This window comes from Rhyacophila brunnea, unplaced genomic scaffold (assembly GCF_057557595.1).
Source record: "Rhyacophila brunnea isolate RB1 unplaced genomic scaffold, BYU_Rbru_1.0 scaffold_12, whole genome shotgun sequence".
In the NCBI taxonomy this organism is placed as follows: Eukaryota; Metazoa; Arthropoda; class Insecta; order Trichoptera; family Rhyacophilidae; genus Rhyacophila; species Rhyacophila brunnea.
This window is the reverse complement of record NW_028232774.1, coordinates 5,857,204-5,872,238: the sequence shown is the minus strand read 5'-3', so window position 1 is coordinate 5,872,238 and position 15,035 is coordinate 5,857,204. Positions and strand designations below refer to the sequence as shown.

At 34.3% G+C, this 15,035-nt stretch overlaps 1 protein-coding gene across 2 annotated transcripts in view; it reads left to right on the top strand.

Annotated features, from left to right (window-relative positions):
- The first annotated feature begins 4,366 nt into the window (after nucleotides 1–4,366).
- Nucleotides 4,367–15,035, top strand: part of LOC147077700 (uncharacterized) — a 51,954-nt gene continuing 41,285 nt past the window's right edge. For both annotated transcript variants that reach the window (XM_085960675.1, XM_085960674.1), the window contains exons 1-2: nucleotides 4,367–4,456; nucleotides 9,790–9,884. In XM_085960675.1, the coding sequence (XP_085816801.1) occupies nucleotides 9,827–9,884 (58 nt within the window). In that variant the 5' untranslated portion in view covers nucleotides 4,367–4,456; nucleotides 9,790–9,826. The remainder of the gene's footprint in view (nucleotides 4,457–9,789; nucleotides 9,885–15,035) is intronic.

The following is a 15,035-nucleotide window of genomic DNA, read 5'->3' as shown; positions in this document are numbered from 1 at the left end:
TGAGAATGTCGATCGTGAGCCCATCTTCTCCTGGAGCTTTTCCATTTTGCATGCCTCTTATTGCATGCTCTACCTCGTAGGTAGTGACTTCAAGAAGACAGTTTCCCTCATCATCGTTCCTCAGATGGTTTGAACTAGTCGCATTTTTTCCTTTTTCGTCATTATAGAGCGAACTGTAGAACTCCACCACTCTATTCAATAAACTATCCCAGTTTCGCAAAACAGTATTGCCGTCCTCCGCTTTTAGTATTGTGATTTGCCTTCTCCCTATCCCCAACCGTTGTTTGTTTTTGTTCAGACTTCTCCCTGCTTCTACAGTAGCCTGTATCAGCGTCATATTAAATCTACGGAGGTCTTCACGTATGTTTTACGGAGAGTTTTGCAAAGAGTAGAGTATTCGGGATCGTTAGATACTTGAATATGACTCTTTGTTTCCCTTCGCTGTTTCATTAGATTTAACGTATCGGTTGAAAGCTTTTTTGGGGGTGCGGGCTCTAATGCGACTTTGTCTGGTTGTTCTGCAGATTTTAGTATTATGCGCGTTATGCTTTCTGCATTTGAGAGGGAGATAGGATCATTTTCAGCCTGGAAAGATGTAAGTCTATTTGTCAGCTCAGTCTGAAATTCGGCTTTGCTTCCCAAGTGTATAATACCCTTGGGCTTCTTCAGCAGTTTGGATCTTTCGAGATCAGTGTTAAATCTTATCTTGCATCTCACCATGCGATGGTCACCGCCTGTATTGAATCTGCTGAGTACGGTGCAGTCTTGAAAAATATCCTTTTTGTTGGTGAGAATGTAATCAATTTCACTGGTTCCTCCTGCTGGGCTCCTCCACGTCCATTTGCGAGGAGGTTTTTTTTGAAGAAGGAGTTCATGACATGCAGGTTATTTCTCTCGGCAAACTCTACCAGCATGTCGCCCCTTGTATCCCTCTGGCCGTATCCAAAGCGCCCGACAGATATATCGTCGCGATGATAGGAGCCGATCCGCGCATTAAAGTCACCCATTATGATGTTATAGTGGCAATTACGTTTATTTTTTTAATTTATCTATGTTTTCGTAAAGGTCCTCCATATCTTCATCGGGGTAGCCTTGTGTAGTAGCATACACTTGTATTAGACGAGTTTGGTATCTGCTATTGATTTGGATGATCAGACTTGCCACCCTTTCAGATAAACAGTCGAATTCCACTATGAGGTCTTTCCATGCTTTATGAATAATAAATCCAACACCGCTAGTGCGTCCACTTGTAGTTCCTTTATAGCAGAGCACATGTCCGCTGTGTAAGTTGATGATAGCTTCATCTTTACGTCGGACTTTGCTGAGGCCGACGACGTCCCAGTGGATTCCGCTAAGTTCTTGCTGAAGTTCCTCAAGTTTGGCGTTGCTAGATAGTGTTCTGGCGTTATACGTGGCTATGGTCATCGATAGGCAGCCGTTACTGTTGCTCCGGGGATTGTTATCACCCTCTGCCTTCCTTTGCTGATTGCTGCCATGATCAGTGTCAGGTTGGCCTCCGGAGAATAAGGGCCGAGATTTATTGTTGTTAATCGGGGGGTTTTCAGACATAGCACACCACGCTTTCCAGACGGGTTGGTATGCGGTTTTTTGTCTGGGTTTCCATCCCATAGCCAAAGGTCTCTCGTTTTTAGGCGCCAGAGATTCGCCTTTCACCCTTCTCTGTCAGCTATGGATTGACTGCATTGTCTTGCCACGGGTGACGCCGCGGGGAGGCCAGAGATAGAATTTGTCGGTTCCTGAATGGGTAGCAACTCAACATTTTATAGAAGTAGGCTTATTGGCATCTGCATACTTTATTGAGGCCAGAACTCGACCGTTTGCTACCCTTTTTTATATATATATAGGGGCCAAATGTTGGTACGACTTCAGTAGGGTATGCCTGATGCCAAATTGGAGTCACATAGAGGTCAAAACTGTATTCTGTGAGGTCAAAATTGAGTTTTTATTGTATTTTCAAACCATGATCCTGGACACTCCTTAAACGTTGTAAATAATCTATTTATATAATTTTGAAGCCATATTATCCCTTATATTTATTTTAAACATTTGATGACTGCATAAAGTATTTTTGTTACATAAAATAGTATTCTTTTAAACCTCTCGCTCTAATGTTTTAGAATATAGTCATATTTCGGTACATAACTGTGCAGTGGTGTTAAGATTTTTTACACTTATTAATTTTTAAACGCATTTATAAAACCATTAGTATAATTTATTATGAGATAATTTTTGTAAAATATTCACGATAAAAAATTATATTGATAATCTCTGTGATCCCAAATTTGACAAGAATTAGGCATTTTTTATTATTCAAAAAATCGGCAAGATTAACACATTTAAAGATGATTCTAAAGATACTCATTATAAGCTATATTTTTGACCATTCAAGTATGATAAACATCTTATGAATAATGATTGCTTTATAATAATTATTGACCTAAGAATAAGGTAGTGTTTTTTTGAAATACGCCATTTCTTTTGTCATTCCCCAGTGGTTGAGCTACAACATACGGCCGTAGCCATAAATTGACAAACTATAATTAAAGTAGGGAGTGCTGCACAGTTATGTACCGATATATGACTATATTCTAAAACATTAGAGCGAGAGGTTTAAAAGAATACTATTTTATGTAACAAAAATACTTTATGCAGTCATCAAATGTTTAAAATAAATATAAGGGATAATAAGGCTTCAAAATTATATAAATAAATTATCTACAACGTTGAAGGAGTGTCCAGGATCATGGTTTGAAAATACAATAAAAACTCAATTTTGACCTACGACGAGCATGTCCCCCCTTAAGAAATGTCTAAAAATAAAACCTTTTTTACCAAAGACAAACTGTGCCAAATTGTCGCCGATTCTACTTGGTTAATGGCAGCGTAAATTTGGCGCTGATTGTATCCAAATTGTTAAGGAGTTGCATGTTAATACGTACGTAATGTTGCACTCTCTGGCGGCATCAGAAACATGTCATGTCCAAGCCACGTAAAGCGTCTCTTAATGACAGCATTTGCTGACGTGTCCACACACAAAGTCGGATGTTTATAACATGGTCATACCGATGTACCCCAAAGAATACGGGTTAATATATTATGAGAATGTAGTGCCTCTGGACAATGCACTTTTTATTTCATAATTAATAATGTCAACAAATATTATCTTAATAACCAAAGAATTTAGAATCTAGATAGAAGGAGTCTTTTCCGCATGCCATATTATGTATTTTGAAGATAGATTTTAAAATCAATAATTGTTCATATTATGGTTGTATTGTTAACAAAATCCTTATTTTCTGTTAGTACCGAAAACAAAAAGGCGGCTCATGTTCTGGCTTCAAGTTTATTGCTTTGTTAACATAACCAATGTACGCATTCCTCTATATTTTAAGTGATTATTTATCTAAAAAATATTGGTCTATGTATTTCTTTTGGCTGCTTATATTAAATTGCAAATTGCCTTTTTACGTTCACATTTTATAGTTCACAAAGTTATAGAGAAATCTCACAGTAGAAATGTGAAGTTTCTGACTTGTAGCTAATATAATCACTAAACCAGAGGTATCTTTTTGCTAAAATTCAATTAAATTAGGCTACTTCTCTGTATGTATAAAGTTTTTTCTAACATCTGTGTAAACACCAATATTTATGTACCAATGGGTATAATGGTTGGTTATCGTTGTGTCACCTCCGAAAGGAGGGGAGGGTCGTAGGATGCGCTGGACCCCCCCCCCCCCCCGGGATGAAGTAATCGTCAAGGTTATCGTCTGCTGGCTTCTTCTTTCGGGGACATGCTTGTTGATTGACAAGGCGGAATTACCGGCAAAAACAGGGCGTTTTATTTGATGAAATACATTTTTACAGTTACAGTACAGCGTATAGAACAGTTAAAAAAAAATATTTATGCATGTATCCATAGTCTAAGAGTTGCACCCAAAATGATGTTGAGACCTTTTATTTAGGTTTTCCAGTTTTAAGGAATTGCGTCCATGATGAGAGTCGATTTTCTATGGAACTAAAAGAATTTCCATTTATTAGTTCTAAAAAAAAATCCGCGATATTGTGCGCCCTTGGTAACCTCCAATCGGGATACTGGACAAGGGTTTCAATTCCGGGACGATCCCAGCCAAAACGGTATAGTTGGCAACACTAGTTGGTAAAACTAGCTCCAATCCGTATGTCAATATAGTCTGATGTGTGATTTATATCGTTATATTTTCTGAGTATTCATAGACCAATTGTCATCAACCACTTTTATAGCATCTACCTACAAGGTAAGGTCAAAATGTGAGGCCTGAGATGTTTTAATATTATTTATAATTAAGTTTTATATCAATATATTATCAGTGCGGTGTTCGTTGTGTTTAAGAAACGTTCCGTGAGTTTTTGGATATTTTCAAGTTCAATTTTTAAAATTAATAATATCAATTTATAGGTTGGTACTTATTTTTAATATAATTATTATATTAAGTGGCTTTTATAAAATATAAATATGATATACATCAATAAGTTGAATGATTTTAAACGTTTTGCAAGTTTGAATCCCAAAATAATAATAAAATAATTACAAGATAAAAATTTTATATACTTACAACGTTTTTAAATTTTCTGTTGAATCATATAAATCTCACTTGAATAGCTAAAACGATCAAAAAAAAATTACTTGATAGAAACACTGAATAAATATAGAATACTGAAATGTCATTCGGACATTTCATATTGATTTCCATAAAAACGCACGTATATATTAATAATTTAGTTGCTAGGACCAGCTAATAGTGTTTTACTTTTTACGGATTTCTTCCGAAATAACATTTCATACATAACAGAATTAACTGAAAATGAATTCAATTCTACTTAAAGATTGCTAAAAGTATTAAAATAATGCATTGGCATCGTGTTCTTATATATTCTAAAAATTTCAAATGTCTCGTCAGTCGGGAAGTTAGTTAAAATCGATTGCAATATTTGTACTGGGTAAACAACCACCGGACAAACAAGAACACGACCTAATAAAAACGTTGTAATTATTTCTGTTCTGTTAGCACTCAAAAACTACTCAACGAATTTTCACAGCTGCTTTCTTGGTACTATCTTAGTACACTCATAATATTATGTCGATCGAAGTTTTCTCAAAGTATTTTTAACGCACTTGAAATAATGAGGCGTGGCTAAATAAATATGTGTGTAAATATTTTGCAACAATTTGAAGTAAAGTTTTAAACTCCATATTTAACGCAGACGGGGTGGGGTTCGTGGACGATTACAAGTGCAGGTTGTTTTCGAACGTCAGCCATTACGTTGGTCAAAAGTCGACAGATCGACATCGACGTACAATACTATTATGTCATGGACAGTGAACTGTTCAAGTTCACTTGCCAATATTGAAAAATAAAATATATTATGTATTTCACATCGTGATAATAGTATGTCAATGACACAATACAATATCGTGTTTAATTATATTATAATACAAGTCTTGTACCCCTCGTCACGAGGAAACGGTTCCGATCCAGAATAAATCATGTCTGCGACCACGTAGATAATTGGCAGGCGCATGTAAATTCAAATTCATTAGGACACCATGATTGGAAACCATCCCTCGCGATAACAGGCAAAAGTGTTTTAAGAGTAGAAGAGACCTACGACATTCAAGAGAGTGAAAAGTAAGCATGCCTTGTGGAAAGGCAGTCGGAAAATAATCATTTGACGAATTATCGAAAGGAAAACAGTTAAATGTCTTAAAATAAAGACTTCGAAGAAATTTCTTCTCGACGCGTTCTAAAATAAGCTAAAATAATTTTTAATAATAATTTGTCACAGCGCTATTTTTGTATGGAAGAAAGAAAAAGCAAGGATGGTGACATGGCCCCCACAAGGGGGGGGGCTGACAGGGCTCTAGCTTGGGGGCCCGGGCTTAAGGCGGGCCCGGCGTGGATTGGCCAATTGACCAGCCAAGTGAGATAAACACATCACAAAATTGCACGAATACTAAAAAAATGTTGCTAAAAAGGCGCTATTTCACTTCAAGCATATTAACATTTAAAAACTTGTGGTTGTATGATGCAATTTTTGATTATTGTTTGTCGATATTCGACAACTCCATAATTTATTTAAGTGGGTGTATACCACAATTCACACCACTAATTAGAATACACAACTGTAGATCGTCACGCTGCCTTTAACCTGGGCGATAGGTAGGGGGGACCACCAAAGATTCTAGCCTGCGGGCCCACTTCAGGATGTGGGGCCCATGGATGGTAATCATGTGGTCCTTTGTTTGGACTCCATCTCTCTCTATACAAAATGGTTCTCTTCTATATATTTCGTAAATACAAATGCGCACATAAATATTCGAGCCGAGACCATGAAATTAAGATGAGTATAAGATGGTAAGAAACATCTCTTCAGCAATCGAGCCATAACTCTTGGCACTCGCTGGAGAGTGATCAGGTGCTACATCAAGAGTCTACGAAGCCGAGACGTATTTAATTTTGCGAAACGACACTCGATGTAATATACCTACTCACGTACCTATATGATGCGAGTCTGAATATAAACAAACTTAAAATATTATGGAAGTCCAAAATGTGATGAATGTTATGATGCCAAATGAGTAAGACCCGTAGTGCGTCAAGCAGGGACGTGCGCATCACCCTGGCGGCGGAATCCAATGGGCGGAAAATTATCCATTTTTTAGAATTTCTAATTAAAATTCGATTATATAAACTAAATTTTATATTGAAATTATATGAAGTACAAGTTTGAATCTGGAACCGTGCCGATGAGCAAGCCGTTCAATGGTTCTGGTGGTATCTCAATTTCTGGTAGTTGCACTTTTCCTGATGCGCAACACATCCCGGCTGACTCATGTTTGAATTTAAGCGCATGACAATGGGGACATTCTTTGTCCATAGCACCAATCAGCTATTTTGGATGAGCGGAATATTCAATATCTGGCTCGTACTCGAATGCGAGACGAAGGAACGAAGCGGATGTAAATGTTCGATGTACTTGTTGGCGTTGTCGGTCATTTGCTCTGCGTGTGTTAACTACGATCCGGCGCGCTTGGCTCCGTTCCAATTGTCGTTGTTGATTTCGTTCAGCTCGTGCCTCTTATGATTGAGATGCACGCAATTGCGACATGCTTACACGCACGTTTTTGTTATCTTGTTGGATTTGTTTGTCTATTCTTTCTGCTCTACTATTTCGCATGTTTGTTGCTTTATTCGTTCGACGGCCTAAATGGCCCCACTTGCGTCTTGCTGGCATTGTGCACTGTAATACACGCACATAAAAATAAATCGTACAAAATTTTGCACGCACTGCGTTGTGATATGCCGAATAAAATGTCAAAATGACGCGACGCTTCTCTTGAATTCTTCTCGGACGTAGCGCCATCTGTCATTCAACAACATAAATAATTTCGTTCTGTTTGAAATACGAACGACGGTTAAATTTGTTCATACAAAAATAATAAAATGGCGATTAAAAATGGGAGGGTGGGGGTAAGAGGGTTATAATTTGGGGTTATAGGTATTTTTTTATGCCAAATAATAAAAAAAATACAAAAAAAAATTTGTCAAAAAAATGAAAGATTTTTTTTCTGGATAGAGATACTCTAATCACCTAGCGGTATGAAATATACTTGTTGACCTATACTCATACCTAACTAATATACATAAAAAAAAAATGATAAAAATCGTTTGAGCCATTTCGGAGGAGTTCGACCACAAACATCGTGACACGAGATTTTTATATATATAGAGATTGTAACAATTACATTTTTTTTACATTCATTTGTAATGATGTAACCAGTTCATTATGAACCGTTTACAATAATGATTTACACTTTATATTACATACAATTCTCCTGACATGTTATATATTATTTGGATCTCATATAAGACTCATATTGACTTCTGCTTACACCCAAATTGCCTGGAATATTTCAATAGCCACGTTCATGGTCCTCACATCCTAAAGCGCGCCCCCCTATCTACCGCTAAGTGCTCGGCCGTAGTCATTTGGCGGGCGCGGCGCGGCGGCGTCTTGCGAAACTCAAACGTATAACCGTGTGTATTATGCCCCAAAAAAGACACTGTCTATGAACATTTTACACAAAGTTATACGTTTGAGTTATGCGAGACGCCGCCGCGCCGCCCCCGCGCGATCACTACGTTCTTGCACTTAGGCCTTAGGGTTTAGTCAGTGTGACGCTCTACAGTAGTGGTTTCCATATTATGGTGTACGCAGTAAAATCAAGGTATATTTTTTAACGATTTTGTAATATATCCTTTTGAATTATGGAGCTGTACTTGTAATATCGACACAATTAAAATTGCACTGCACAACAACATATTTTAAAATAGCAACACTATTGAAGCAAAATAGCGACTTTTTTAACTATTAAAGCAAGTGGGTATATCTCACTTATCTGGTCGACTCGCTCGCCAGGCACCTTCTGAGCCCGGGCTCCCAGGCTAGAACCCTGTCCTTAAAACATGGCGTATTCAAATCGCGGGCAGCTACAATTGCGACCCATGTCCGAAAAAAACAGTTCTGTCAAATCGGTTAGGTACATGTTCAAACACGCGCGTTAACATGATCTTACTCCCTACTTCATTTATCGTTTGTCAATTTATGGCTACGGCCATATGTTGTAGTTAAGCCACTGGGAAATGCCAATAGAAATGGAGTATTTCAAAAAAATACTACCTTATTCTTAAGTCAACAATTATTATAAAGCAATCATTATTCGTAGAATGTTTATCACATTTGAATGGACAAAGACATCGCTTATAATCAGTATCTTTAAATGTGTAAATCTTGCCCATTTTTTGAATAATAAAATGCCTAATTCTTGTCAAATTTGGGATCACAGAGATTATCAATATACTTTTTATTGTAAATATTTCACTATAATAACGTCGACAGAAATTTTACTAAAGGTTTTATAAATGCGTTTAAAAATTAATAATTGTAAAAAATCTTAACACCACTTCACATGGACGTACTGAAATATGACTATATTCTAAAACATTAGAGCGAGAGGTTTAAAAGAATACTATTTTATTTAATAAAAATACTTTATGCAGTCATAAAATGTTTAAAATAAATATAATATATAACAAATAATAATAAGGCTTTAAAGTTATGTAAATAGATTATCTACAACGTTTAAGAAATGTCCAGGATCATGCTTTGAAAATAGCACAAAAGCTCCATTTTGACGTACGCTGAGCATGTGGGCCGTTAAGACGTATATTTTTTTTTTTTGACGAGTCAGTTTAATAATTCTAACATCCTTGAGTGGCACTTTAAATATTATTATCTCATGATAAAATAGTGTTTGATCAAAAACTGATCCGCGCCACTGCCTTAAACCATGAGCTTTTTTATATTTGCAGGCTGCATTCAAGAAACCTCAATTAGACTACTTCAAAATGTTCATTATTTTGTAAAATAGATTTGTATAAATAATATGATATGGCTTAGGACTAATATTAGGAATCCTAACGTATTATTTATCAGTACAGTTAATATTTTTTAAAATACCTACTTTACTGCGCTCATTATTTAAATCAATTTTATTAATATTATTACCTACTGTATTTGCGTCCATATTTAGTTGAAAGGCTTAAAGTATTAATATTTTTTTATCATTAGACCATTGATAGTACTTTAAATTTGTCTGCATTTTAAATAAATATATTTCCATATATATTATCGCCATTGTGTAATCAACCGTTTATTCTTATATTTCAGGTGGCACTTCACATAAGTATTTTTTTTATAATTGGCAATGATGGCGTCACCATTTAGAGGTGTGGTACTTCTGATGTCGGCAACTATTTTTATAGGTATTTAATTTATTTATTTATTTATATATAAAAATACCAATTAATAATATTATTTATTGTATTATGCAGCAAGGATATTTATTCAAAGACGATTTGTCAGTAAATTATTTAGTTGAAGACATTTTATATAAGTACATAATTTAAAAACATACCTAGAAAAAATCTTGATGCCGGGATGAATTCGAACCATATCGATAGGATTCCAGCCAAAGTGCTTTACCAACTGAGACACCTACGTCCTACCTAATTACGACGGAATTAACTAGTAACGCTTTACAAATTTATCTATTTCGACTTTTTTAATATTATTTCCAGTATGTATGATTCTAACTTGTTTTCAAATTTTATGTGTTGAATAAAAAAACAGTATATACCAATATACACTATATGAGTGGCTATTGTAATGTGTGAGACATTAGCTTCTCACATTCCAGGTTTAAATTCTGTCACAATACATATGTTATATATATAGGTATCCATTACCTTACACACGGTGGCCGCGCGGCATAAGCGTTGGACTATCACGCCGTGGGTCTCAGGTTCGAATCCTGGGTCTGGCAAGTACACATATTGTTTTTCAATTTGTGTGTGAGTCAGGGTATGGACCTAATAGTTTGAGCAAGTGGCTGACATCCATTTCTCGTAAAAAACAAAATCTGTTAATACAAACCTCTACTCTGTGGAGGCCCATATGATCCTATTAGGATCGGACATGGTCGAAAAAAAAAATCATTACCTCAAGCCTGGGTGTTTCTGTGATGTTTGCACAACTGTAATAAAACTATTTCCCTCACGATCTTATATGTGACGTTAAAAAACAAACGTGGCCATCTCCAGTCACTGACTTTTTTGAGATTTTTGGTTGGTATGACTGCTTGTGTTGTTTTTTATAATAATATTCACTTTAAACATGTCTATCTCCTTATTTTCTGCTTAAAAAATCAAAATAAAAGTTGTGATTTTTTTCAAACTTAGTCATCTCCATTGACTTTCTATATCAAACGTGGTCACATTCGTCTTAGCCAATCACGACGTAGCACTTTTTCAGAATGGCCAATCATGTCGTGGCATTTTATCAATATGGCTCCCATCAGCAAAAAGTTTTCTCTGTATATAAGATGTGCTCTTCAAGTTTTTAAGCGAAATAATTGTCAAAGAATGGAAAATAATCCAAATAAAGTTTGAAATAGTGTCTCCAGATAATGCACGAAAGTTTACCAGATCAAATTATACCATTAAACGTTCAAAGAAGACTGAAAAACGGTAAGTAAATTTTGATTTTCAAACGTTTTACGACATTTAGCATCTTCGAACCTCAGGGCTGTGCCTTGGCTGTTCATATTTTAAGTTCAGTTTTAAAGCTGCATAATATCGTGTAAACTGGTTCAGTCATCTATATTTTTTTATATATTTTTATTCAAAAATATTGTTATGTTTGCTTAGTTACCCATTTAATTCTAATATCATAAAACTCAAAATAAATTCATAAACCCAATTATAATTTTCAAATTATTAAGTGTTAGTTGTAAATATGAAATAAGTTATACATTTATATTGTTGTTTTTTTCGGGTGACGGACGAAATCCCGAAGGCCGAAATCCCGAAAAATAAAAAAATATAAACAGTAATAATTTTCAACCAGCGGCACCCCAATAGGCGGCACTTTTTCTTGAGTAAGTAATTTAACAAGATAATTAAAATAGTTATATGAAAACTATTATTAATTATGGAATGAAACAACAAAATAATTTTCAACCAGCGGCACCCCAATAGGCGGCGCTTTTCCTCGATTGTATAATTTAACAAGATAATTAAAATAGTTATATAAAACTATTATTAATTATAAAATGAAGCAAGAAAATAATTTTCAACCAGCGGCACCCCAATAGGCGGCGCTTTTTCTAGAGTGTGTAATTTAACAAGATAATTAGAATAGTTATATAAAAACTATTATTTATTATGGAATGATGCAAGAAAATAATTTTCAACCAGTGGCACCCCAAAAGGCGGCGCTTTTTCTCGATTGTATATTTTAACTAGATAATTAAAATAGTAGTATTTAAAACTATTATTAATTATGGAATAAAGCAACAAAATAATTTTCAACCAGCGGCACCCCAAAAGGCGGCGCTTTTTCTTGATTGTATATTTTAACTAGATAATTAAAATAGTAGTATTTAAAACTATTATTAATTATGAAATGAAGGAAGAAAATAATTTTCAACCAGCGGTACCCCAATAGGCGGCGCTTTTTCTTGAGTAAGTAATTTAACAAGATAATTAAAATAGTTATATAAAAACTGCTATTAATTATAAAATGAAGCAACAAAATAATTTTCAACCAGCTGCACCCCAATAGGTGGCGCTTTTCCTCGATTGTATAATTTAACAAGATAATTAAAATAGTTATATAAGAACTATTATTAATTATGGAATGAAGTAAAAAAATAATTATCTTGTTTAATTACACACTCCAGAAAAAGAGCCGCCTATTGGGGTACCGCTGGTTGAAAATTATTTTTTTGCATTATTTCATAATTAATAATAGTTTTTATATAACTATTTTAATTATCTTGTTAAAATATACAATCGAGAAAAAGCGTCCCCTTTTGGGGTGCCGCTGGTTGAAAATTATTTTGTTGCTTGATTCCATAATTATGAATAGTTTTTAATACTACTATTTTAATTATCTAGATAAATTATACAATCGAGAAAAAGCGCCGCCTTTTGGGGTGCCGCTGGTTGAAAATTATTTTGTTGCTTGATTCCATAATTATGAATAGTTTTTATTATAACTATTTTAATTATCTTGTTAAATTACACATTCAAGAAAAAGCGTCCCCTATTGGGGTACCGCTGGTTGAAAATTATTTTTTTGCTTCATTCCATAATTAATAATAGTTTTTTATACTACTATTTTAATTATCTAGATAAATTGTACAATCGAGAAAAAGCGCCGCCTTTTGGGGTGCCGCTGGTTGAATATTAATTTGTTGCTTCATTCCATAATTAATAACAGTTTTTATATAACTATTTTAATTATCTTGTTAAATTACACACCCAAGAAAAAGCGCCGCCTATTGGGGAACCGCTGGTTGAAAATTAATACTGTTTATATTTGTTTATCGGGATTTCGGCCTTCGGGATTCCGGCCATTCGGGATTTCGGCCATTCGGGCTTTTGGCTTTCGGGATTTCGGCTTTCGGGATGTCGGCATTCGGGATTTCAGCATTCGGGATTTCGTCCGGCACCCATTTTAACACAACCCTGTTTGTTAGAATACAAAACAAACCAATCGAATACAAAACAAAACTGTCCATCTCCAATAGTATTTATTTCAAACCTGGTCAAATCCAGATGATACAAAACAAACATAGCCATCTCCAACATAAAATCGTAAATATCTTGTTTGTTAAAGATTCGCGATTATTGAGCATTGTTTAAATCGTATCTTTTAAATAAAATATAATCATAAATTAGGAAATTATTAACTTACGGGTTCAAATTAACCACAAAAACAAAAAAGTTGATTTACTCAGTTTCACTTGTGATGGAGATGGCCACGTTTGTTTTTTAGCGTCACATATAGTCTATATGAATGGTTCACAAGTATAGTGAACCAAGTGCATTCTGTTTTTTTTTTTAGTAAGCTAGGTTCAAACATAATATTTGAGTATTTCTAATTCTATAAGGGTATGATTACAATTTTATTCTAAGGTGTTATCTTGAGTACATTTAAGTTATTATGTAATGGAAAGCATACCCTTACAGAATAAGAAATACTCAAATATTATGTTTGAACCTAGCTTACTCAAAAATAACCAGAATGGATTTTGTTCACTATGCTTGTGAACCACTCATATCTGGGGTGTCAACTAATTTTTACGTAAGATCTACTTTGGAGAAGAAAATCCTCCGTGATCTAGGTACCTTTTCTGAAATTGAGGACATACAAGTATTGTAGAAATAATATATAATATATATTTTTAAACCAAAATAGAATCTTACCAAGAATATTAATTAAAGCGTTCTTTACAGAAAAAATTTTATTTACATAACTGTAGTTACTTTATTTTAAATACTTATATTATATTTGAGCTTCCGGATGCCACAGAGCTTGAATAATTATTTATCCTAAATTGTAAGGTATCTACAATTTTTGAGCAGTCTTGTTGAAATTTTTAAAACTGGTTAATAAATCTTCACCTCGTGTTTTTCTTTTCATCAGAATGAGTTGATAGAATTAGACAATTAAAAATTTGGATAATAAAAATATGTATAGTAAATAAAATCCCATTATCCTTCCAAATTATCAATATATCAATTAAATATTTTTGGCGATCGACCAAAAATCATTTCGCGATCGACCTTATTGACACCCCAGCGCATCTATTCTATACACAATACTGCTTTTCAGCCTCTACGGCAGCTATCTGGGGTAGGTTTGTATCGAATTATTAGCACTTATTGTAACAATTGTAATAAATTTCTTTTAATTGTTACAATAAGTGCTATGTTTTAACACCACCTATCTTGGCTGTGTTAAATTTAGAGCGATATAGACAGTTTTGACCGTTTAGGCGCTAACTTATTATAACAATTATAATACCTTAATACATAAATATGATCAAGTGATAATATTTATCACTTTATCACTTTAGCGATCGATAAGTATAGAATAGACCCACAGGTATATATAATTGAATATTCTTTTACATTGTCAGATTACAGCATCAAAATCATACTATAAATTAAAGATGTTGCTTTTAAATATCGGAATCAATACCAATAGCTGTTGTTGAATATATCGGACCCTCGCAACTAAACTGCCACAATCCAAAAAAACGTCAAACAAAGAAAATCAGCTTTGAAGTTTTTACCTTTCGAATTTTTGTACTGTGTTTTTGAAATATGGTTAGATATTGAATGAAGTTTTGACTTGAATTTGATGACTTAGAGATATGAAATGTTCGGTACATATACTATGAACGATAGACAATGAAACTTAGTAATTAACTCAAAACACGTAAATTTGGACTTGTGGCGGTTTAATGCGAGGGTGCGTTATATTATGTCGAGATATGTTCTTATTTACTCTGATTTGTGAAAATATCTAATTAGCAAACACTGAAGCATTGGTTTTAATATAAA